Below are 26,373 nucleotides of genomic sequence, written 5' to 3' on the forward strand. Positions count from 1 at the left end.
GAAATGCTGCAGCCAATTTGCTGACAGCAAGCTCCCACAAGCAGCAACGTGATAATGACCAGATCATTTGTTTTCATGATGTTGGTTGAGGAATGAATATTGGCCAGAACACTGGGGAGAACTCCCATTCTCCTCTTCGAAATAGAATCAATTTTACTTTCACCTGTGAGGGCCTCGGTTTAACATCTCATCCGGAAGACGGTATCTCCGACGGTGCAGCACTCCCTGGGCAGGAGTGTCAGCCTTCGTTAGGTTAGGAGTGGAACTTGGACCTTCTGACTGAGGGTACTACCTCGCAAGACTAACTGTTAAACCTGAGCAGCAGAGGGTTATTTTTGGCCACTAAGATTGCTCACCTTTCTGGTATTGAACCAGAGTCTGGCTTTGGAATAGTTTAGATCATCAAAAATTCATTTAAAAAGTCCTGTCTTCTAGCTGTATGATTCACCTGGGCTGGGCTGAACAAGGTTCCTTGTTTGTGTGCCTATATGCATGCGTGTGTCCGTATGCATGTGTGTGTCGATATGCACGTGTGTGTGCGTGCACGTGTGTCTCCATCTACGTCTGTGTCTTTGTGCATATGTGTATGCATCTGTGTGCATGTATATGTCAGTCTGTGTGTGTGTGCGTGGATGTATGTGTACACGTCTGTGTGTGTGTATATGTAAGTCTGTGTGTGTGGGTAGATGTGTGTGTACGTGAATGTGTGTGTACATGTCTGTGTGTGTATATGTGCGTGGATGTGTGTGTGCGTCTGTGTGTGCTTCTGTGTGTGTGCACGCATCTGTGTGCATAAGCATTTGTGTGTGTGTATATGTCAGTCTGTGTGTGTGTGCGTGGATGTGTGTGTACACGTCTGTGTGCGTGTGTGTATATGTAATTCTGTGTGTGCGTGGATGTGTGTGTACGTGGATGTGTGTGTACACGTCTGTGTGTGTGTATATGTGCGTGGATGTGTGTGTGCGGTGTGTGTGCACGCATCTGTGTGCGTAAGCATTTGTGTGTGTGTGTGTGTGTGCGCGCGCACACACGTATTTGCGTTTGTGCATACACGTTTGTGTGTTTGTGTGTCCTGCCCATCACTATCCATAAAGAGAAATAGCAGGATAATGCTTTAAGGTTCTTCAGAAAAAATCTCCTTCCTCTTCTCTTTGCACATTTTGACAGGCCTGCTGCCTGTGTCAACATTTCCTGTTTCAGATTTGCAAAATTTCTTTTGATCTTCCTTTATATTCATGGCCAGTCCTGGTATCCAGGTATCGGGTGCCTTCCAACCAGTTCATAGCCAATCAAGCTGATGCCAATCTTTAAAATCTGCAACGTGTGAGAAACTGGACCAGGGATAACAATGCACATTGTCCCTGACAATCCCTAAAAGGGTAGGGTTCCTTTTCAAATTGGCCAAGGAGGTTATATAGAAACTAGAGCACAAAAACAGACCATTGGACCCAATCAGGCACGGTAGGATAGTGGTTATGTTACTGGGCTAGTAATTCAGTAGATGACAGTTCAAATCTAAGTCCAGTTAACAAATGTGGAATTGAAAAATTGAAAAAAGTGATGATCACGAAACTACCAGACTGTTATTTTTTTTTTAAAAATCCCCATCTGGTTCACTAATGCCCCTCAGGAAAGGAAATCTGCCATCCTAACCCGGTTTGGCCCACATGCGGCTGCAGTGTGGTAACAGCCTGCATCATCTACAAGATGCAGTGCAGCAACTGGCCAGGGCACCTTCCAAGCCTGCGACTTCTACTTTGAACAACTTGGACGAAGGTGGGAAAGAGTCCATCGAGCTCCCCCTCTCTCCCGATCCAGCCGCCCGTGCGGTAAAGTGTGGCCGTGGATATCAGGTGGGTGCAGGGCTGCACCTCATGGTCGAATCGCCTGCTGACGTTCGCTGCGTGTGGAAAGGCGTTGGGGGGAGGGGGGGTCGCCCGACATACTTAGAATCGGCAGAGCCTCCACCTACAGGAGGGTGAGGAGGAAATTAACAGCTGATTGGATCCAACAACAACAACTTCCCTTTCTCAAGCACCTTCAAAAGAGGAAATGTCACAAGATTCTTCAGAGGCACATAATCAGATAAGCTGGTGGGTCGCCGGTTTCTAGAGGCAGCAGGGAACCTTGACTTCAAATAAAAAGCCAAAGGATAATGTAACACTTACTGAGGCAATTGTCTCACCTGGCGAGACCTTCATAAAGTCCCAATGGACATAAACATCCAATGAATCCATTTCCCCACCCAAGATTGTCTTTCTAAACCTCTCAAATTCTGTCAAGGTTGATAATGTCAATCCTGGGGCTTATCCTTAATTTTGGTATCAAGTTATTTCCAGTTTGGGTATAACAGATTGAGTTTTTTTTTAATATTCATTCACAGGATGTGAACTTCGCTGGCAAGGCCAGCATTTGTTGCCCAGCCCTAATTGCCCTTGAGAAGGCGGGGGTGAGCTGCCTTCTTGAGCCGCTGCAGTCCATGTGGTGCAGGTACACCCACACAGTGCTGTTAGGGAGGGAGTTCCAGATTCTTGACCCAGAGACAGTGAAGGAACGGCCAATTTATTTCCAAGTCAGGATGGTGTGTGGCTAGGAGGGGAACTTGCAGGTGGTGGTGTTCCCATGTGTCTGCTGCCCTTGTCCTTCTAGATGGTAGTGGTTGCGGGTTTGGAAGGTGCTTTCAAAGGAGCCTTGGTGAGTTGCTTCAGTGCATCTTATTGATGGTACACACTGCTGCTATTGAGTGTTGGTGGTGGAAAATTAATGTTTAAAGTGGTGGATGGGGGTGCTGATTAAATGCAGAGATAAAAGCAAAAAACTGCGGATGCTGGAAATCCAAAACAAAAACAGAAACAGAAATACCTGGAAAAACTCAGCAGGTCTGGCAGCATTGGCGGAGAAGAGCACAGTTGACGTTTCGAGTCCTCGTGACCCTTCAACAAAACTAAGTAAAAATAGGAAAGGGGTGAAATATAAGCTGGTTTAAGGGGTGGGGGGTTGTTGGGACAAGCAGCCAGTGATAGGTGGAGATAACCAAAAGAAATCACAGACAAAAGGGCAAAGAGGTGTTGAAGGTGGTGATATTATCTAAAGGAATGTGCTAATTAAGATTGGAAAGCAGGACAGATAAGGTACAGATAGCCCTAGTGGGGGTGGGGGAATACTAAAAGTGCTAAAAGGTAGAGATAAACAATGGGTGGAAATACATTTAAAAATAATGGAAATAGGTGGGAAAAGAAAAATTTATATAAATTTCTCCTTTAATTCCTCTCACTTGCTCCAAATAAAAGGTGTGGCTATGGGTACCCGCATGGGCCTCAGTTATGCCTGTCTCTGGGGTATGTGGAACATTCCTTGTTCCAGTCCTACTCCAGCCCCCTCCCACAACTCTTTCTCCGGTACATCGATGATTACTTCGGTGCTGCTTCATGCTCTCGTCGGGACCTGGAAAAATTTATTAACTTTGCTTCCAATCTCCACCCCTCCATCATTTTCACATGGTCCATCTCTGACACTTCCCTTCCCTTCCTTGACCTCTCTGTCTCAATTTCTGGTGATAGACTGTCCACCAAGATCCACTACAAGCCTACCGACTCCCACAGCTACCTTGACTACAGCTCCTCACACCCCGCTTCCTGTAAGGACTCCATCCCATTCTCTCAGTTCCTTCGCCTCCGTTGCATCTGTTCTGATGATGCCACTTTCAAAAACAGTTCCTCTGACATGTCCTCCTTCTTCTTTAACCGAGGTTTTCCACCCACGGTGGTTGACAGGGCCCTCAACCGTGTCCGGCCCATCTCCCGCGCATCCGCCCTCACGCCTTCTCCTCCCTCCCAGAAACATGATAGGGTCCCCCTTGTCCTCACTTATATTATATATGGGGCTCAATCATGCACACTGAGAATAAGAACTGTTGAAAAGATCTTCATTCTAATGGCCTGCTTTGAGATATTGGTATTATTAAGTACTGCCAAGCAAGGACTGCCATAGTGCTATGACGTGGCAGATGATGTGTGCCAGGCAGATCAGATCCACAGGGGAAACTTAATCATGCAGTCACAACTGTTTTGCAATTTGTATTTTATTCTGACACGCATGCCCTGAATTCAGAAGTAATAAGACTACCACAACTTTGGAGGTTTTTAGAAAACTAAATTAAATGTTTATTAACAAAAGAAAAGATTTCAAGCACATACATTGGTCTACAAATTACTACTATAGTAACTCCTAAAACTCCTAATTAACCTGGCTTCCAGTTACACTCCCGTTAAGGCAACAGTAAAAACAAATAGATTTAAACAGACCCAGGCAAAGCAACGCAATACCCTGGACAGTGGAATTCAAAGTGATTTTTCTCAGCTTTCGTTCCTGTAGACAGCAACTTGATGCACAGAGACTGGAGGCTTTTCACACTTGTGTTAGATCTTAGAATGCCTTCTCCTCTTACACAGAGCCTCATCTCCTTTATATATGTTTCTCCCTTTTTAACGCAAATTCCATTGTTCCCATATGACTTTGGAACTTTATCCCTCTCATAATATAAATTTTTCATAATACTCATATTACCAGTAACATTTGGAAAGAATAAACATGATCTTAGCTTCTTCTAGCTAAGTATAACATCCTACCATCCCTAATTTATCTATAAATACAAATTTTCCTCACACCTCACATTCTAAAACTTCAGCCATGTTTACATATTTAGCGTTTCAAAACTAGCTTCTTTCTTGTTGATGACTCAAATCCTCCAGACCAGTTGTCTCCAATTCAATTAAATCTCACACACACACATACAGAGATGCAGGCTTTGAATTCAGTAGTAATAAGACCACTGAGTCTCAAGAGCTTTTTCTAAAACTAAATTAAACATTTATTATTACAAGAAAGATTGTAAGCACATACATATGTCTACCAAATTACTACTATAATAACTACAAAATCCCCCAATTAATCTGACTCCAAGTTACACCTCTGTTAAGGTAACAGTGTAAAACACAGATTTAAACCCCTGATAAAGCACGATCTGGACAGTCACATTCAAAATGAATTTCTTTCAGCTCTGGGTCCTTGCAGACAGTGGCTTGAGGCTTATAGGCTGGAGGCTTTAGGTCTTAGAATCTCTTTTCCTTTTACCAACAACCTTCCCTTGCTTTATACACATTTTCCTCTTTGAAAATTTTCATTGCATCACTAGGTTTTTGGAACTTTACCTCTTCTAACAATAGCACCAATTTTATTAGTAAGCTTTGGAAAAAGTAAACACATTGTTTGGCTTCTTTTGGCTAGGTGTAACATTTCACCCATTCTTTTGAATGGTTTATTTAAAAATGCAAATTACCCCCTTGACACCTATGTTTCTAAACTTCCCCATGTTTATCTAATTACCATTTCAAACCTACTTCTCTTTTATACATCAAAGCCTCTAGACCAACTGGCTTTAATCCAATTAAGACACACACACAAATATGCACACAGACACCACTAAAACTCTATTTTAAAATAATTCCCAATAACATTACAGACATTATTATATCTTGACAGGGCTGTTTTGCCATGCTGAGCCGATGGTGCATGCCAGGCACAGAAACATGCTTGTCAACTGGGGAAGCAAGCATCAGCTAACCTGTTGCACCCTTCCCCCACTCCAAATTGCTGACCACTCAAAATGCACCTTCAGTATAAGCCATGTGAAAAGGAATAATTATACTGAAAGTGCAATGGGACACAGCTTGTTGCTATGTGTACGTCCAACATGTCTTACGCTCTAACCTGAACTTTTTTATTTATTCCTTTCAGGGGATGTGGGCTTCGCTGGCTAGGCCAGCATTTATTGCCCATCCCTAGTTGCCCTTGAGAAGGTGGTGGTGAGCTGCCTTCTTGAACCGCTGCAGTCCATGTGGTGTAGGTACACCCACAGTGCTGTTAGGGAGGGAGTTCCAGGATTTTGACCCAGCGACAGTGAAGGAACGGCCGATATATTTCCAAGTCAGGATGGTGAGTGGCTGGAAGGGGAACTTGCAGGTGGCGGTGTTCCCATGTATCTGCTGCCCTTGTCCTTCTAGATGGTAGTGCTCATGGATTTGGAAGGTGCTATCGAAGGAACCCTGGTGAGTTTCTGCAGTGCATCTTGTAGATGGTACACACTGCTGTTACTGTGCAGCGGTGGTGGAGGGAGTGAATGTTTGTGGATGGGGTGCCAATCAAGCGGGCTGCTTTGCCTTGGATAGTGTCAAGCTTCTTGAGTGTTGTGGGAGCTGCACTCATCCAGACAAGTGGAGAGTATTCCATCACACTCCTGACTTGTGCCTTGTAGATGGTGGACAGGCTTTGGGGAGTCAGAAGGTGGCAGGATTGGTAGCCTCTGACCTGCACTTGTTGCCGTTGTATTTATATGGATAGTCCAGTTCAGTTTCTGGTTAATGGTAACCCCCAGGATTTAAAAAAAAAACATTTGAAATCATTTACAGTCCAACTATTGCTCATGATCCACGTTCCATGACAATTAGTCATTGTTGATTTTTTTTACATTTGTAAAATTTTTGCCATGAGAATTCTGAAGTTAAATATTTAATCCTAATTATTATTATTTTTTTTGGTAGAATTATTTCAAGAGGCAGAAGTTCTCCTGACTCTTAACACCGCGGATTAAGTCCAGCTGCTTCTTTAAATTCGGGTTCTACCCTCCGGAGGTGAAACTGAAAGTAAAAAAAAACAAATACACAGTCAGGAAATTGCGTTTGATGGAAAGGGGGAAAGGAACAGTGTAGGTTAAACCTCTGAGGCTGCTTCGGATATTCTGAATTTGTTTGCCTTTTAATCCTAACATGGACCAACGAGAGTTGAGAGAAAAAGTCGAGGTGATTATTTAGATAATAGTCCGGGGGTGGGTTTGTGGCTGGGGTGATTTTTACACTTTCTCGGGTTGAGCAACTCCAGCGTCTTTGTCCTAATTCTGCATTTTTCTTTCCTTTTCCCCCCCTCTCCTCTCTCTTTGTTTGTTGTTCTTCCACCACCACCACCACCCCACCCTTGGCCTCTGGTCTCCGGACCTCTTCAAACAATTCGCTATCAGCTGGAGAAGAGTGTCAGGAGGTTTCGAGAAACGTTCCAGGGCAAGGTGGCCTTAGAACTGGCGGTGCTGCTCATGAAGAGGTACCACAGTAACTACCAGCTGGTAACCAAGCACATAATCCTGATGGTCACAGACCAGGAGTCTGATGGTAAGTGCCTCATCTGTGTCAGATTGGCTCCCAAAATTGTGGCCAAAAAATTTGCCCACTTTCTCCCATTTGCACATTTCTAACTTTAAGATTCTCAACCTGTTGCTCCAACCCCTCCATTATCCCCCCGCCCCCCCCATCCATCCCTGTGTCACCTTGCAACCATTCGATATCCATCGAGTTCCTCTAAATCCTTTTGCCCCCCAACCGGTAGCCATACCTTCTGCTCTTGGCCCTCCGCTCTTTCCCAACCCTCTTGGCCTCACTCTCTCTAGCCCTTTAAGATGCTCTTTAACCTCTACCTCCTTGGCCACCTGCCCTCGTTGCTCCCCTGCTGGCCCACTGTCAAGTTTTGGTTGATTAAGCTGCTGTGAAACACCTTGGGATGTCCTACTAGGTTAAAGGCACTCTGTAAGTCGAAAGGAGAAGCCAAATGCTTCTGGGTGCTGGAAAATTGAAATATAAATGGTAAACGTCACTCAGCAGGTCAGGCAGCAACTGGGCGGGGGGGAAGAGTTGACACTTAAGGTCACTGACCTTTTACCAGATTCTACATAAATGTAAGTTGTTGCTGGACAATCAGAATAGATGATACCTGGATGAGAGGCTTCGAGGCTACCTTTGCCTTCAAGGACACGCCCTCAAACTCATCACCTCATACAAAATGGCAGTTAATTTGGACTTTGTCTGCATCTGCAACTCAGGCTTAGCTTTTGCTTTAAGAAAGTGTGTCCTGTGTTTGTGTGACATCAGAGGGTTTTGAATATCCTGCATGATTGATTTCCTCATTTGTTTAGTAAATTTGCGGCTATTTTGTCTGGGGGTTTGGTTGGTTATTTCTGTCGGAAGACCCCATGACGGTATTTTAAGAAAGAGCAGGCGAATTCTCCCTGGTGTCCCGGCCAATACTTATCTCTGAGTCAACATCACTGAAACAGATTTGTCAGAGTCATTAATGGTGTTTATGGGAGTTTACAATGTGCTAATTGACTGCTGCATTTCCTATGTCTTAACAGTGACTACACTTCAAAAAGTATTTCATGGGCTGTGATGCGGGTTGGGATGGCTTGAGGTCATGAAAGGTGCTATATGAATGCAACTCTTTCTTTTCGCGAATTTGCTGTTTTGCCAAAGAGATAAAATATAGCAGCGTGAATGTTTCTGTCAGCTTTGTTTAATGAAACAATTGTCAGGCCTGATGTTGAAAACGTGCATTAAATTTTCTAGGCTTGCTCTTGTGAAGATGTCGCCTCATAAGCATGACCTCGCTTACGGTTATTAAGCACCTCCACAGGCTAAGGAAAAGGACACAGATGATAATTTCAATTGAATTTGAATTGGGCAGGAATTAAGTGGATGAACTTCGCCACATTAGCACCCAGTGGGGTAATCTACTCCTGGTACTACGACTGACATATGAGCATACGAATGAGCAATAGGAGGAGGCCATTTGGCCCCTCTAGCCTGCTCCGCTATGCAATAAGATTGTGGCTGATCTGGTCCCAACTCCACTTTCCTTCCTACCACCCTTGTCTCCCTTGTCAGTCAAGAATCTATCTAAATCAGCCTTAAAAATATTCAATGGCCATCGCTGTCTGGAGAAAAGAGTTCCACTGACTCCCGACCCTCTGAGAGAAAAATTTCTCCTCATCTCCGTATTAAACGGGAGACCCCATATTTTAAAACTGTGTCCCCCTAGTTCTAGTCTCTCCCACAAGGGGAAACGTGCTTTTGGTATGCACCCTGTCAAGTCCCCTCAGGATCTTATGGGATCACCTCTCATTCTTCTAAACACCAATGGATACAGGCCCAGCCTGTCTAACCTTTCCTCGTAGGATAACTCCCCCACCTCGCCATCCCAGGAATCAGTCGACTGAATCTTCTCTGAACTGATTCTAAGCAATTATATCCTTAAATAACGAGAAAATTGTACACTGTAGACTAGATGTGGTCTCAATACAACTGTAGTAAAGCATCCCTACTTTTATGTTCCATTACTCTTACAATAAACGACAACATGCCATTTGCCTTCCTATTCTCTTGTTGTGCTTGTGTTCCGACTTTTTGTGATTCAAAAACCAGAACACCCAGATCCCTCTGTACCTCAAAGCTATCCCCATCTTCACCACATTTCCACCCATGGGATGAGTTTGCAGCAGAGGGAACCCCGGTTGATTCCTATTCCCACCCCCCATTCCCCTCCACATTAGACCAGAGAGCCCTGATGTTGTCTCAGCTCAGACCAGTTAACTTAGGCCTATGGTCAAACCTGGGTTTGTCCTGATCAAGAAAGCTCAGTCCCACATTAAGCAAAGCCTTTAACAGCTGCTCGAGCGGTTTTGGCCCTGGGATCTTGCGGTCGCCATGTAAAACATGTAAAAGTTTAACGTGCAAACACAGGGCAATTTATTCACTGTTTCCGGAAGGTCTCATTATCATTTGGTGCATGAGGCAGTGGAATATTATCTGGGGATTGCTGTGGGTGGGTGTGTCTGGTAATGGTTAGGTTCCAGCCTTTGAAAGAAGTCATTATAAAGCAACAATTAAGTGAGTGCTTACTCTTTAATTAATTATGCTTAACTTGAAACATACAGGCTAAAATCTGGTAACTTCCACACTTGCAGCAATCTGTGTTTCTCAGTTTCCTCTCCCTTAATAAATCTTACTGAAGGATGACAGTTGCTACTTAACTCTTATAGCACCGAATGTGTGTGTGTGTGTGTCTCTCTCACCTGCTTCTCCCTTAGTGACTACTCATGTTCACATTCAGCACACCGAGAGTAATACCCACGAGTAGCAGCGTGTGTCTTTTGTCTTTTTTACTTTATCTCTTAATTTTTGCCCCTAATGAAAGTTCCGGTACATGTTCTGCAGACAGCTAGTAATACTCACTTATAGCACTGTGTATGATTGTATTTCTCTGTATCATTGGCTGTATGTGTACCAAATAAACAATTGGCTAATAACTAAACTCAGTTCCACGCACAAGGTCCAGTAGTGTCCCTAATTGGGATAGCAGCCAGTGATTTAACTGGACAGTTAGACCCCTGCTATAAAATGGTAGGTTGGCATTCAACGTTTTCGCAATTACTTTAAGATTATATTAGTTTGAATCCTCCACTCATCTGCAGCAGCAGCATGAGGCATAATACCCCCTAGCCCTTGCTCTCTCTTCTTGCCCTGAATAAAATCTGAATCTGCCTCTGCATCTAACTGTTTGAACACACTGCTCTTCCAACATGGCGAGTTCAGGCTGCATGTCATACATTCTGATCACCATCCCTCCCAGTGTTACCCTGTACTCTGTCCAGCTGGCCATCTTCATCGTACTGTGTCTTTCTTAACACTTTATACAATAGGAAGAAAGAAATGACTATTTTTTTTGTTCTTTCACGGAATGTGGGTGTCGCTGGCTAGGCCAGCATTTATTGCCCATCCCTAATTGCCTTTGAGAAGCTTACCGGCTTGCTAGGCCATTTCGGGGGGCATTTAAGAGTCAACCACATTGCTGTGGTTCTGGAATCACACCAGGCCAAACTGGGTAAGGACAGCAGATTTCCTTCCCTAAGGGACATTGGTGAATCAGATGGGTTTTTATGACAGTCATCAATGGTTTCTTAGTCATCACTAGACTTTTAGTTCCAGACTTCTATTGGATCTAAATTCCACCATCTGCTGTGGTGAGATTCAAACCCGGGTCCCCAGAGCATTACCCTGTGTCTCTGGATAACTAGTCCAGTGACGATACCACTGCTCCACCGCCTCCCCAACTCGGGATGGTGTGTGGCTTGGAGGGGAACTTGCAGGTGGTGGTGTTCCCATGCATCTGCTGCCCTTGTCCTTTTAGGCGGTAGTGGTCATGAGTTTGGAAGGTGCTGTCAAAGGAGCCTTGGTGAGGAGTTGCAGTGCACCTTGTAGATGGTACACACTGCAGTCACTGTGCGTCAGTGATGGAGGGAGTGGACGTTTGTGTGGGGGGAGCCAATCAAGCGGGCTGCTTTGTCCTGGATGGTGTCGAACTCCATGAGTGTTGTTGGAGCTGCACTCATCCAGGCAAGTGGAGAGTGTTCCATCACGCTCCTGACTTGTCCCTTGTAGATGGTGGACAGGCTTTGGGGAGTCAGGAGGTGTGTTACTTGCCACAGGATTCCTAGCCTCTGACCTGCTCTTGTAGCCACAGTATTTATATGGCTAGTCCAGTTCAGTTTCCGGTCAATGGTAACCCTAGGATGTTGATCTTGAATTTATATATCACTTTACCTGACCGCCAAAAGTTACAAAGTGTTTCACAACCAATTAAGTACTATTGAAGTGTCACCATTGTTGACTTGGAGGAAACATGGCAGCCAATTTGCACACAGCAAGCTCCCCCAAACAGCAATTTGATAATAACCAGATAATCTGTTTTTGTCATGTTGATTGAGGGATAAATATTGGCCAGAACACCGAGGATAACTCCCTTGTTCTTCTTCAAAATAGTGCCATGAGTCTCTTACGTCCGACTGAGAGAATACAAGCCCTCAGTTGAACATCTCAGCTGAAAAAATGGTGCCCCTGACAGTGCAGCACTCCCTCAGTGTTGAACTGACGTGGAGTTTTACAGTCCAGTCCTGGAGTGGGACTAAACTCAGAACCGTGTGAGTCAGGGTGCTACCCACTGAGCCACAGCTGAAAGAGTGACTAATAAATGCAATAAGGAATTCAGGAGAAACTTCTTTACCCGGGAAGTGGTGAGGATGTGGAACATACTACCTTAGCGGGTACTTGAGCTCAGTGTAGCATAGACGTATTTAAGGGGAAACTAGATAAATGTATGATTGTATATCAAATATACAGATAGGATGAAGTGAAGTGTCAAAAGGAAACTAGATGCGCCCTCCTGGGATCTGTCAGGTGGTTGTGTGTTATAAATGAGTTACCCAGTGAACAGCTGGCGATCTCTGTGTGTAGGTAATGATAATGACGCATAGATTTAAGGGAGGTGGGGCCTTGGTAATTAGATTTGGTGGTTTTGCAACTAAGGGTCTGAACATTCCCGTGTAGAAGCGCTGTACGTTATGCACTCGATTGTTGGCTGAAGTGTGGATTGTTATTACCTGGAAATTATGAAGGGGTGGGATAGAGTTGGGTGGGGGGCGGAAAGTGACTCTTTCTGGTGATTGAAAGGTCTGTAATAATGGGGAGTACCGTTTGAAGTGTGTAGTCACTGTTGTAATGTGGGAAATGCAGCAGCCAAGTTGCGCACAGCAAGATCCCACAAACAGCAATGTGACAATGATCAGATAATCTGCTTTCTCGATGTTGATTGAGGGATAAATATTGGCCAGGACGCTGGGAGAACTCCCCCCTGCCCTTCTTCGAAATAACGTCCTGGGATCTTTTACATGCACCTGAGAGGGCAGATGGGGCCTCGAATTAATATCTCATCAAAGAGATAGCACCTCTGAGAGGGCAGCACTCCCTCAGTACTGCATTTGACATGCTAGCTACACTTCTCCAGAGCAGGGCTGGTGAACCTTTTTCTAATCAAGGGCTACTCACACATTGGACAAAATCGGCTGCAGGCCACACGCACATAAAAAACCAACTTAATTTGTTTTCAGAGAGAATACAGAAACGTTCAACTCACCCACTGCTTTAACGCGATGGCTGAGTTTGCTTTGCCTTAATGGGCGTCGATATTGTAGTGGTGGAGTTTGACTTGCCACCACCTTCCCAAGGGCAATTAGAGATGGGCAGTAAGTGCTGGCCTGGCCAGTGATGCCCACACCCCATGAATGAATAATAAAAAGATGGCACAGACTGCACTTGCCTCCCTTGCTAAACTCGGTAAGGTTCCGGGACTAGATTTCGTTATGGGGGTGGTCCTCCGACATGCCCTGGCCATCCTCCTTGTCTCATCCTCCGGGGATAGTAAGGTCCCGAGGCCAATCCCCACGGTGTTACAGGAGAGTGGCAGCATTCAGAAACCGACAGGGGTTGGCTTTGAAAGGGCAAAACCGGGTCTGCATTGAACTGCCAACTGAAACGGTAACAAAAAAAAGGGCGGGAATATCACAGGATATGCGCCCCCCCCTCCATCAGGCAATGTGTACCCTTGAACTGGTTTTAAAAAAAAACTCTGTCAGTCAGGTAAACAGCTCAGGCGTCATTGAGTTCTGGATTTCCAACTCAGAACCAGAAACGCTGAGAGTGTTAATAGCTTGATAGACAGAGGCGTTCTCTTCACCACATTAAATAATAATTAAATATTAACCACTTAAGAGGCCATGTTAACACAGGGAGAGGGGGAGGGAGTGAAGGTACAATCTCATTCTACCCTAGGGGGCGAGGGTGAGCAGAGAAGCTAATCTTCAGCCATCCCAAACAATACATAATCACTGTGAGGGAACCTCTACCCATCCGTGGAGGTCACCTTATAAGAGTCTTTGTCTCTGACGGGAGCAGGTTTGCTTTAAGATTAAAACCAAAAAACTACTGCGGATGCTGGAAATCCAAAACAAAAACAGAATTACCTGGAAAAACTCAGCAGGTCTGGCAGCATCGGCGGAGAAGAAAAGAGTCGGCGTTTCGAGTCCTCACGACCCTTGAACAGAACTCTAACTGCAATAGCTTCTTCCCTGAACTCCACAAAGAAATGTCCTTCTCACAGATGTGTTACTCTGAGTTAACCGTTAGTGCACAGAGATATTCAGAAACCCGACGTAGGCATTGTCGATAACACTGGGATAGCGCAGGGAGGTGTAACGCGTCCTGATGCAAGTGGAGATTTTAACACCGTGGTCCTGTCAAGATTCCAGCAATTCTCCCAGGATACTCAAAAGCTTTTCCCCGACCCATCCCCGCTGACCACTGACCCTGGTCAGTCCGGCTGCCGTTGAGCCCTCACCCCAAAGTGTTCGGAGACAGCATTTGAAATGTTTTAAAAATGGGACAGGAAAGATCTGTTAAGGGAAACTTAAGCGGCTTCGAGTGAATCAATCCCTTTCTTTATGGTTCTGATCCTGTCCTTGTCCTATACAGTAGCTTCCTGAAGTGGAGGGTTGGTGTCTGATTTACACTCTCATTTCATTTCCCATGATGTTGGCAAGGACTGAAATATTAAACAGATCTTTTATTTAAACACAACTTGGGAGTTTTTAAGCAATCTTTTGTTGGTCCCTAATGATTTGTGTTTTCTTTGTTTTATGAATATTTATTTAGGAATTGTTTTCTCTGATATATTCTTGAAATCTCGCAGCGGGTTGGATGAAAAAGCACAACGGGCCACAACCTCACCCTCCCCTTGAACAGGGGGTTCCCCACCCCCGCTCTCGATTGACACTTAAACCCATGGCCTCCTGATTTCGTGGCACCGAGTGCGACCCACTGGAGAGAGACCCAGACCCCGGGGAGCAGGGATTAGAAAGACGGCAGAACAGCAACTTAAAGAAGGTTTTCACTTTTAATCCTTTCAAGGTCTAGATGCTGACGACCGGAGGGAGATAGAGAACAGCCCGGATATCAAGGTAAATGGGAACCGTGCGTTTGTCTGTCGATCGGTCTATCAGGAGCTGTGAAGGTGAGTTCTTTACCTGAGACACCATCGAGGACAATGGTAAAGAGAGGCCGACCCTGAGACACACCAGACCAGGATGGCCCTGTGCCTGGCCTGACTGTCCACTGTGAAATTCCGGCATTAGGAGATGTCTCATCCTTGCTCTCTTCATCGTCAATTCATGGTGACCACCCTCGGTCATGGTTGAGTGAGTGGTTGAGCAGATGGCATTGTGGTACAGGCTAACAGCAGATCCATTCCTTGTTGCTCTTGAGAAAGTGCCTGACCTGAACTGACTGCCTGCCTCAGGGAAACTTGAGACCCAGGGCTCACTATTGTTGAGACCCGCGGGCATGAACGTGTGTTGTGCCAACGGGGGGATCGGCACTTTTCATAGAAGGAACAGAATAGCCAGGTCGGTAAATGCGTCGACCCACGTGTCACTGATGTGCACAGCCCAACTCTGTGTGTGTGTGTGTGTGTGAGTGTGTTTGTGTGCGTATATACGTGTGTGTTTGTGTGCGTATATACGTGTGTGTGTCGGTGTGTATTTACGTGTGTGTGTCGGTGTGTATTTACCTGTGTGTGTGTGTCGGTGTGTATTTACCTGTGTGTGTGTGTCGGTGTGTATTTACCTGTGTGTGTGTGTTGGTGTGTACTTACCTGTGTGTGTCGGTGCGTATTTACCTGTGTGTGTCGGTGCGTATTTACCTGTGTGTGTCGGTGCGTATTTACCTGTGTGTGTCGGTGTGTATTTACCTGTGTGTGTCGGTGCGTATTTACCTGTGTGTGTCGGTGCGTATTTACCTGTGTGTGTCGGTGCGTACTTACCTGTGTGTGTCGGTGCGTACTTACCTGTGTGTGTCGATGCGTACTTACCTGTGTGTATCGGTGCGTACTTACCTGTGTGTGTGTGTTGGTGCGTACTTACCTGTGTGTGACGGTATGTACTTACCTGTGTGGGTCGGTGCGTATTTACCTGTGTGGGTCGGTGCGTATTTACCTGTGTGGGTCGGTGCGTATTTACCTGTGTGGGTCGGTGCGTATTTACCTGTGTGGGTCGGTGCGTATTTACCTGTGTGCGTCGGTGCGTATTTACCTGTGTGCGTCGGTGCGTATTTACCTGTGTGCGTCGGTGCGTATTTACCTGTGTGCGTCGGTGTGTATTTACCTGTGTGTGTCGGTGTGTATTTACCTGTGTGTGTCGGTGTGTATTTACCTGTGTGTGTCGGTGCGTATTTACCTGTGTGTGTCAGTGCGTATTTACCTGTGTGTGTCAGTGTGCATTTACCTGTGTGTGTGGTGGTATGCGTGTGGCGTGTGTCTGTGTTTGTGTGTGTCCCACCTCTTCCATTATTGGCCCTGGATTTGTCTCTGACCTTCCTCGTACGTTCGCTTGTCTTTCTGTGTTTGAATAGAGGGAGCTACACACACACACACACACACACAGGAATCTAACAAGCGGCTCAGATGGGTTTGATCCTCTGCTTATAGAGCAGAAAATGGTTTATTCCCGGGCACCAACAGCCCAGACACGGGCAGGAATTAGGATGAACGTAAAATCACAGGGGACTACACAGGTGTTGGGCAGCCATTATACAAACTACAACATTCATCTTAATTAGATGCAGAATTATCTTGTATTTACGTGATACAACAGGCCCAGCCGGTCTGTGCCAGTGTTTATGCTCCTCCACACGAGTCTCCTCCCAGCCTGGCACCATCAACCTGTTTATTCCTTTCCCCCTCTTGTTTACCCAGCTTCCCCTTAAATGCATCTATGTTCCCCGGGGTAGCGAGCTCCACATTCCAGCTTGAATGATAGCAGTAAGATTGAAGGTGTGCCCAGGAGCTCAGGGGTGAGGAGGCTATTGATCAGGAACAGACAAAGGGAGGAATCTTACGCCAAAGTCAGTGGAGTTTAGAGCGTGTCGCTGCATTTTAAGGCCCTTTCCCCACCGCGATGGGGCTGTAAAATTCCGGCCAGGGAGTCCAGTTGAGCGCCTGTAACCAGTCAGGGGAAGGCGTGCGTGAGCGACACAGCCCGGGTTACTCTCCCAACATGGCCGATGTCTCACTTTGTGTGATGTGGTTTTTAATTACAATGGTCGGTGATGTGAAGTCGTCACTAATTCCCGCATTTTTCTGCAGAGCGTTATCGAGACTCTTCAAGCTGAAGAAAGGGAAGCAAAGAATGAGGTGGGTCCAGAATGTGATTACTTGGGAGCTGAAAATGACCATGAGACCTGAGCTCCTGTCTGACAGTTCGAGCTCATCCAGTTGCCTTCTCTCTTGACCCCTCAGCCCTAAGAGACTCCAGCTAAGTGGTAACCACAACCTGTCCGAAGTCTGGGGTAACTGTTAAGTATAGACAATTGGGAGCCCAGGGATATCTCCGTACCTGGCTGAGTTTCATATTTTCCAATACTTTAACACAATCGAAGTAATCATAAGGAGGAGGATGGTGGCGTAGTTTTAATGTCACCGGACTAGTAATCCAGAGGCCTAGGCTAATGCTCTGGGGACACGGGTTTAAATCTGGGCCGCTGGCAGAATTTAAATTCAATTAATAAAAATCAGGAATTGAAAGCTAGTCTCAGTGATGTCGACCACGAAACTATCACTGATTGTTGTTTAAAAAAAAATCTAATGTCCTTTAGGGAAGGAAATCTGCTGTCCTTACCTGGTCTGGGCCTACACGTGACTCCAGACCCACGGCCACGGTGGTGGACTCTGAAATGGCCGAGCCAGACAGGGCAATTAGGGACGGGTGACAAATGCTGGCCTGGCCTGGGATGCTTACATCCCACGAAAGAATGAAGAAAATTGCCTTTGAAGCAGGTCCTTGCTTGTCAGAACAGCTGTGGGGGTTCTTCCCAAGGAAATGGTTGCGGCCTCCAGCGTCACTAACGCATTCTCGTATTAAAAACAGGCGGAAAGCCGAAAGGCTCTTATCGTGTGAAAGGTGGTGGATCCAGCAGGGCAGTCGAGGGTTGGAGTAACTACAGTGGATTTCGAAAGGCTTTTCCTGCTGCGACTACGCCCAGTGACTGAGACCCACTGGACACTGGATCTCGACCACGTTTGCTCAGAGTGAAGCCATCTCTCGCGCGGTTGCTTTGGAGACAGAAGCTGATCCTCGGAGCACCTGATGTCCCTGCTGATGGCATGAAAAGACTTGAACGGAAGTTACGTACCCAGCAATTTACTGGGGTGCTCCACGTGGGATGGGTCATGAACCCAATCTTGATTCTTCAAAAAAAAAAGCCAGTCAGTCAGCTGAATCTCATAATGGTTGGCAGAAGTAGGCTTGCCAGCTATCCAGAATTACCCTGGAGTCTCCAGGAATCAAAGACTAGTCTCCAGGGCACAGTTATGAGTAAAAAAAAACCCCCAAGGGAAAAACTCGGGTGTTTTATTTTTGTAAAAAAACTTTTTTTTTTCAATTTTCTTTTGCTAACCAAAAACCATTGGTGCGGGAAAGAGAAAAAAAATGTTGGTCGGGCGGACAGGAATCATCCAATCAGGGAACGGAGCCAATTTGCTTGCCATATGGCCATGGGTCCTCATGTATTAGCAAGCCAATGGCGGGAGTGCAGGGGCTAGGCAAGTCGGAGGTAGGAAGTCATGTGATGACAACCTCCAGGAATACGTCCAGTTAGAGTTGGCAACCTGCAGGTCAAGGCCTATTAAGTACAGGTGGTGGCAGGGGCTGCAGAACGCTGTCTTGTGCCAGTCTGTACCCCTAGTTACCGATTGTTAATCAAATCTCCTTTTGTTCCAGAGCCCGAAAGTGAAAATTAAAGAGGATCCCGACGTGAAGGTAGGAGCTATTCTGACTCCCTGGGGATGGCGCATGTTATAGCTGATGTAGTGGTTGTTTACTGAGCACTTGCTTCCAGTGGTTCACTGGGATTGGGCGGGTTGGCTTATGAGGAAAGGTTGGACAGACTGGGCTTGTGTCCACTGGAGTTTAGAAGAGTGAGAGGCGACTTGATTGAAACATATAAGATCCTGAGGGGTCTTGACGGGGTGGGTGTGGAGAGGATGTTTCCTCTCGTGGGAGAATCTAGAACTAGGGATCACAGTTTGAAAATAAGGGATCGCCCATTTAAGACGGAGATGAGGAGAAATTTATTCTCTCTCCGAGGGTCGTGAGTCTGTGGAACTCTCTTCCTCAAAAGGCAGTGGGAGCAGAGTCTTTGAACATTGTTAATGCAGAGGTCGATAGATTCTTGATAAACAGTGGGGTGAAAGGTTATCAGGGGTAGGCGGAAGGTTGCAATCAGATTAGCCACGATCTTACTGAATGGTGGAGCAGGCTCGAGGGGCCGAGTGGCCTACTCCTGCTCCCAATTCATGTGTTCGTACGCGGTTGGGGTCCCAAAGATGACTGGAGCTTGAGTTCACAGGCAGATTTTGTGGTAGAGCAGCCGGTCAGTTCTGAATAAAGCTGTTCAGAGGATTCGTGGCAATGTGCCCTGTGGAAGATGGGATGTTTGTGTTTAACGTTTACGCTTATTTTGCTGTGCGTGTGTGTGTATTATTAATTGTTTAAAAAGTGACAAAGCACTTCCAGTGGGGAACGAGGGTGGGATTATCATTATTAGGGGCTTTTAGAGGCTTTTGATCCAGTTACTATGGGCTTTGTAATTTATGTCGAGCAAATGGAACAGTTTTTCATTGCGAGCGAGATTGAAGAGGAAAAGCCGGCCTCAGTGTTTCTTCCAGTCATCGGAGTGAAAGGTTTCACTTTACTGAGAAATCTCATTGCTCCCGACAAGCCGGCAGATCAAGAGCTTGTGGACGTTTCGAAGAGCACTTCGATCCCAGACCAGCCACTATTGACGAGAGATTCAGGTTTCACCAAAGGGCTTGAAAGTGAGTGAGTTCCCCCAGTTCCTGGCTGAGTTGAGAAGATTTAACGGAACAGTGTGGTTTTAAAGGTTACCTGGAAGAAGCATAAAGGTTAAACACAAACATTACAGAAGGTGTTCGGCCAACTCTCTTGGCGCACACCCACCTGGACTGCCAGGAAACTTCTGCGTATCCTCTCTCGCTTGGTGGTCTCCAAACGGTCACACTGCAGCATGGAGATATGATTTCTTCTTTCTCGTGGGGTGGGGAACCTTCACTGACCAGCCCACAGATTTCAAAAAGTAATTCTCAGGACCAATCTGGTCCTTTTAGGGGAAGGAAATCTCCCATCCTTACCTGGTCTGGGCCTACACGTGACTCCAGACCCACAGCAATGGGGTCGACTCTTAAGTGCCCCTCTGAAGTGGCCAAGCAAGTCGCTCGGGTGCAAGGGGCAATTAGGGATGGGCAACAAAATGCTGGCCTCGCCAGCGACGCCCCACATCCCACGAAAGAGTAAATATAAAACATTGTCAATCGTACTCCTCCTGCTGGAACTGAGAACAGCGGCCGTGTAATTTTCACAGCCAGAGTCCACCAGGAAGGCGAAAGGAATCAAGAAAGGCGAGGGTCGACTGAGGACCCGCTGTGAAATGGGACTTCTTTTAAAAAAAAATCTTTAATCTCCTCTCCCCACCTTTATCCCCAGAAACTAGCATCAAAGTTAACACAGAAGAATCTGAAACTGTTTAATCAGACAAATGCCAAACTGATTCCGTGGGAGGAGAAACTGTTCGCTTGTAGACAGTGCGACAGCTACTGGTGGAGGAGAGTACCTGAAAGAAAACAGGTAGGGGAGAGGGTGGTGGCTTTCTATCTCCTGGGAAGTTCTGAGTAACGCTTCAGTTGATGGTTTCCCCCCGCTACCAAACGTTAAACGAACTATGCGCCACGAAACAAAAACTGGCTGGTGCAGACTAGGGTGGTCCCAGGTTTGACTTTTGACCTTTAGACAGGAATGGCGATTGGGGATTCTGTGCATCCCTGATTTTGGATGGGGACGGTGAAATTACCCGGCCTTCCTGCTTCTGATCACCGTCCGGTTAGGCCCCCTGTACATTGATCGATGGGAGTGATCAGGAGCGTGATATCCCACCTCGTAGTTGGTCAACCTGCCCATACGGCCTGGGTTCTAGCACGATGGACAGTGTCTGTGTCTCCTTAAAAGCCTTCATCTGGGGGAGGAGGGGAAATTGGTGGCGGGGGGGGGGAGGATGGGGAGGGTTGTTGAGAACATCCAATTCAATAGCGCCTGGGGTTGCTCAGTTATTCCTGATTGGCCGTTTCTCCCTGTTAGCCAACTCTGTCAGGCAAAATTAGGGGAGGGCATCAGTACGTGGGAGAATTGGGCACCAGTATATGGGGGAAGAGCAGCAATAAGTGGGGAAATGATGGGAGTGGGGGTGGTGGGTAGCAGTAAATGGACAGTAAATGTTGCTGGACATTAAAAGTGTGAGCCCCCAACCATAAATGAGGAGAAATGTCTTCACCCAAAGGGTTGTGAATCTTTGGAATTCTCTACCCCAGAGGATTGTGGATACTCCGTCGTTGGATATATTTAAGGCTGGGACGGACAGATTTTTGATGTGTCAGGGAATTAAGGGATGTTGGGGGGTGAGCGGGAAAGTGGGGTTGAAGCCCAAGATCAGCCATGATCGTATTGAATTGGTCGATGGGCTGAGTGGTCTACTCCCGCTCCTAGTTCTCGTGCTCTTGAATCGCCCACCACTGGCATCACTGTCACAGTGTGGGAAAAGGTGGCGGAGTTTCTAGACCAGAGACTCCCCGACTGCGCAACCTGTTACGCCCAGCACGACGTCAGTAGTTTGTTGAAGGCGCTGACCCGGGACCTCTTGTTTCGTCTCTCTTCAGGTCTCGAGGTGTCGGAGGTGCAAGATGAAGTATGACCCGGTGCCGCGTGACAAAATGTGGGGCTACGCCGAATTTCACTGCCAGCATTGTGGCAACATCTTCGGGTAATGTGGATGGAGGGGGAGCGTCAGCAGTTAGAACCGTTCGGGGTATAATTCTAAAGGGAAGGTCATTCGAATGGAGACATCATGGGGAGGTGTGCAGCTCCTGCCCCATCACTCGTACATAGGGAGCTCCCGCATCATTACTGACAGACACTGAGCCACAAAGTCTCTCCTTTTCTGACTGACCCAGGGAAGACACTGTCAATATTTCTACCTGACTGCAATGTTTTTCACTGCACTTTTCTTCTCGCCTACAGGGGCTTTGGGCAGATGGGCCTACCCGCTCCCTGCTACATCTGCTGCAGCCGGGTGACCCCAACTCAGATCCTTCCGCCCAAGAAGGGGGTGGGCCCTCGCACTCCGAGACCCCACAGTTGCTTCGCGGAGGACTGCTACAACCGCAAAGGTCAGCTCTTGTCCCCCCAGCCGCGTGAGATGGTTCCTTCAGTCTCTTTTTGTGCCTTTTTTTTTTTGTTCTCTGCCTGGTGTCTTCCTTCCTCACTGGAGTCTGGTTCTGTCAGGCTCCAACCCTTCCCCCCCCCCGGCTCCGTGTCTCATGTAAGTGGACAATCATGTCTTGACAGCGAGTGTCAGAAGGTCGTTCATCTTGAGCGAGGGTAGGATGGAGACCACACTTCAGCCCAATCCTCAAAAGGGACGAGTGAACCCGCTGAATAATCCTCAGCAATGGGGTCCATTGGCTAATTTCCCACCCTCCCTTATCTAAAGAGTGCTGGGGGCCAGTGGTCCAGGGACTGGAGATTGGAACCAGTCAGCGTGATCTATCCACTTGCTGAGCTGCTCAAGACACACGATGATTGTGACCCTTGTTGGCAGGACTGATCTCACCAACAGGCCAGGACTTATTGCCCATCCCTAATTGCTGTCATTTAGAGGGAATTATGAGTCAACCACATTGCTGTGGCTCTGGAGTCCCATGTAGGCCAGACCAGGTTTCCTTCCTTCCTTTTGTGAACCAGGTGGGTTTTTACCCATCAGACTTTTGATTCCAGATTTTTATTGAATTCAAATTTCACCATCTGCTGTGGTGGGATTTGAACCTGGGCCCTCCGAGCATTATCCTGGGTCTCTGGGTAACCAGCCCTGTGACAAAATCACTGTGCCACCGCCTCCCACAGCAAACCTGCAATTCCTCCATCTTAAGCCAACACTGGTGCCAGTTGGTACCCGCTGTGGTCACCTGTGGGAGCCAGAGGTTACTGCCTCCCCCTTCCCCCGGTCTCCCCTTGCCCGCTTATCCTCTTCTTTACCTCCCTTCCTTAGACCCCCACCCCCCTCACTTCTGCCCCCACCCATTTGTAAGGGAGTCTGCCCCGCAGTCTTCCTGTGTCAGGGGTGGCCGCTTCAAGTGGTCAAGATGCCGGTGCTTTTTTTGATCGGCCTACTGACCTCCAAGGTCATGCCAAGCCTAGGCTGTGAGGCTCCAGTGGGGAACGAGTCATTAAAACCAAGGTCCCGTCTGCCCTCTCAGGTGGGCGTGAAAGACCCCCAAGGCATTGTTTTGAGTTCTCCCTGGTGTCCTGGTCAATATTTATTCCTGGATGAACACAGTTAAACCATCAGATTATCTGGCCATCATCACATCGCCGTTGGTGGGATTTTGCTGGGCACAAATTGGCGGCCATATTTTCTACATTACAACAACAACTACACGTCACTGGGCGTGAAGCGCTTTGGGGATACCCTGAGGTGGCGAAAAGGCACTATATAAATGCAAGTTTTTGTGTGATACTCAGGGAACAAATTGTCTTTTCCACTCCCTCATCCCACCACCACCCTAACCAATCCCTTTCCTCCTCAGAACCCCACATCCCCGGGACCCACTGCGTTCACCCACGCAGCCGGCTTCGTAAGGGGCTCCCGAAAGTTCTGTTCCCGAGTCCGGAACACGACAGCACAGGATCCACCATCGCAACCTGCCTGAGTCAGGGGAGCCTGATGGAGTGCCATGTGAATGACATCATTGAAGAGGACATCCTGGAAGAGGAGGAGGAGGGGGATGACACTACGGAGGAAGATGAGGACTCAACAGAAAAGTCGGATGATGGGAACGGCAATAATGGCGACTAAATGATGGTGAAACGTTCCCGAGCTGAATACGTATGAATGTTAGCCTTTCGCTGTGCACTATCTGTCACCATGACCCATTGTGTGTCCCCTCCGCTCTCAGGGCTCCCCTGGGTTAGGGAGAAGGTTGTGGGGGTTGTGGGGGTGGAGGGTGGGGGAGAGGAATTTGTACAACTTGGAATTTAAAAATATTCCTTTCTAAAGTTGCTCCTTTTGAATTCGCCCATTTGAAAAATGAGAAATAAATTTTTTTGCTTTCATTCTGTGTAATTTAAAATGAAAGAAAATAGATTTGGGTTTTACTCCTGGGTCGGTGCCTTGAGCTGATCAACAATGGGTGGCGTCACTGCCTCGAGGGCCACCCCGCGCCCCCACAATATGATTTCTATGTGTGCGTGTGTCGTGCGAAAAGGGTCATTCGTTCTTCAGTTGTGACTGCATTAAGGAGATAGTCAAGGCTGTGAATCAGAATAACTGGCCCATCTTAAATAGGCTTAAGGCCAGCGCCTTCTCCAAAGAGCAGGCAGGGGTCTTGTGTGCGACATCTGTCCCTTCCCTCTGTCTCCTGCGGGTCTCTCTCCTCGGGTGCCGAATCCTCCTGGAGAAAGCGGGGGCAGGCTATTGAGTTGGATGATCGGCCATGATCATAATGAATGGCGGAGCAGGCTGGAAGGGCCGAATGGCCTCCTCCTGCTCCTAGTTTCTATGTTTCACTTTCAGCTTCGAGGCAACGGGTGAAAGAGCAGCTATTAAATAGAACTATTGCATTTTTACAGCATAGAAAGAAGCCATTTGGCCCATCATGCCTGTAACAGCCTTCTGAAAGAGCTAGCCAAATAATTCCTTTCCCCGGAACCTTTATTTTTTAACAGCTTTTATGAATTCCACTTCCACCATTGTTACTGCGAGGGTGTTTCATATTCTCATGAACTTGCTTCTGAAGTTATTTCTGCTTTGTCCTTTTGATGATCCTGAAAACTGTGCTGCCCATGTCCTAACTCACTCATCGTCCCTGTGCTCACTGACCTACACTGGCTCTTGCTTAACCAATGCCTGCAGATAAACGTCCCTATCTTCGTGCTCAAATCCCTCCATGGCCTTGGACACCCCTATCTCTGTAACCTCCTCCAACCCTACAATCCTTTGGGATCTCCGATTCTGGACCTCTCGCACATCCACTGCACCCCCACCGCTCCCCAACCCGATTTTAATCACTTCACCATTGGCTGCCTTGGTGGTTCAGTCCTAAGCTCTGGAATTCCCTCCATAAACCTCTCGATCTTGCCGCCTCGCCTCCTTTTAAGATGCTTCTCGTCTCCACCTCTCTCTCTCTCTCTCTCTTCAGGGCACTCCTTACAGTCTACCTCTTTGACCAGGCCTTTTGGTCCCCTATCCTAATCTTCTTTACCTCACTGTCAAATTATTATTTCATAATGCTGCTGTGAAGCACCTTGGGACATGCTCCTGACATTAAAGGTGCTATGTAAATGCAAGTTGTTGTTGTTGTTGTTGAATTCGTTTCCTTTCGTCACTCACTTTGACCACTGGAAATAGCTTTTTTTGCCGTTTTGCCTGCTAATTCTAAGTCACTCTGCACGAGTGGACAACAGTATTCAGTCCTCAGACTGCCTGAGCACCGTTCTGAACTTGCCCCTGGTTGTTTGGTTGAAATCAGGAACTTGCCGCACGATGAATTATCCCTTCGCCCACGGGATAGGGCATTCCTGAACACTGGGCTTTCAGGAGGACGGTGACCAGAAAACGTAGCTGGTTTATTCTTCGTCCGTCCACATTTTGGGAGCACTGTGCTTGCACACCTCTCTGAGTGAGTGATGTGTCGGGCGGTGCTTATGTGCTCAGTGGATAGCACTCCTGCCTCCGAGTTGAATGGATGTGGTTTCAAGCCCCACTCTAAAAGACCAGAGTGCAAAATCCAGTGCACTACTGAGGGAGTGCAGCGCTGTTGGAGGTGCCACCACGTTCAGATGAAGCATTAAACTGTGGTTGCAAAAGATCCCGCAGCCTCAATTAGATTGTTGTTGAGGTTCGGTTTAGTTCTGTTTGTTATGTCACTGTCAGAACTGTGAACTGGTTCACTCTGTCATTGATTACAGAGGCACATATCCTGTGTCTCATCGCCGACCGCAGAAAGTGTGGCAACAGCACTGCCTGGTGGCTGCAGTCTCACACTGCAAGATGCTAACCTTCAGTTTTTTTCTCTGCAAACTGAAAGTCTTGCTCTCAGGGATCGCTTTGACCTGTCGCTCTGCCCTTCCTTCCCCCCCTCACCTCTGAAATGTGCCCTCTCTCAGGTGGAATGATTCCCAAGTCATGAAAGGGGGCGGGTGAGGCTTTACTCAGTCTCCAAGGAGTTGTCCTTTGCAACAACATGTGGAGCAGCAAAGTCAAAGTTGAGCTTTAAAGGATTGGTGCCATGTTGCATGCAGTAAGGGTAAAAGAAACTATTTCTACACTAAAAGTGCAGCATAAATCCAAACCAGTGAAAATGAAAAAGATTTGAAGGGATGGGATTGATTCTCCTGTTCCTATCTACACCATCCTATTAAATGTGTTCTTCCAACTTTTTCCCTGTTCTCCACCAAAGGGTGATTCAGCTGTTTTGCGTTAGAGACTT

General features: G+C 47.0%; 1 protein-coding gene across 1 annotated transcript; it reads left to right on the forward strand.

Annotated features, from left to right (window-relative positions):
- Positions 1-6,716: 6,716 nt before the first annotated feature.
- shfl (shiftless antiviral inhibitor of ribosomal frameshifting) lies at positions 6,717-25,223 on the forward strand. Its single transcript, XM_078531403.1, has 9 exons — positions 6,717-6,857; positions 7,073-7,220; positions 14,679-14,728; positions 16,909-16,956; positions 18,542-18,580; positions 20,324-20,464; positions 21,547-21,650; positions 21,908-22,056; positions 23,473-25,223. Exons 1-9 carry the CDS (start codon positions 6,825-6,827, stop codon positions 23,739-23,741), a joined length of 981 nt encoding a protein of 326 aa, XP_078387529.1. The 5' UTR covers positions 6,717-6,824; the 3' UTR covers positions 23,742-25,223.
- The last annotated feature ends 1,150 nt before the right edge of the window (positions 25,224-26,373 follow it).

This window comes from Cetorhinus maximus, chromosome 28 (assembly GCF_964194155.1).
Source record: "Cetorhinus maximus chromosome 28, sCetMax3.hap1.1, whole genome shotgun sequence".
Taxonomy (NCBI): Eukaryota; Metazoa; Chordata; class Chondrichthyes; order Lamniformes; family Cetorhinidae; genus Cetorhinus; species Cetorhinus maximus.

Coding starts and splice junctions, on each gene's coding strand:
- shfl (XM_078531403.1), top strand. CDS start 6,825: ATGGACCAACGAGAGTTGAGAGAAAAAGTCGAG. Junction 16,957..18,541: donor AAAGGGAAGCAAAGAATGAG/GTGGGTCCAGAA, acceptor CTTTTGTTCCAG/AGCCCGAAAGTGAAAATTAA. Junction 20,465..21,546: donor GAGTACCTGAAAGAAAACAG/GTAGGGGAGAGG, acceptor GTCTCTCTTCAG/GTCTCGAGGTGTCGGAGGTG.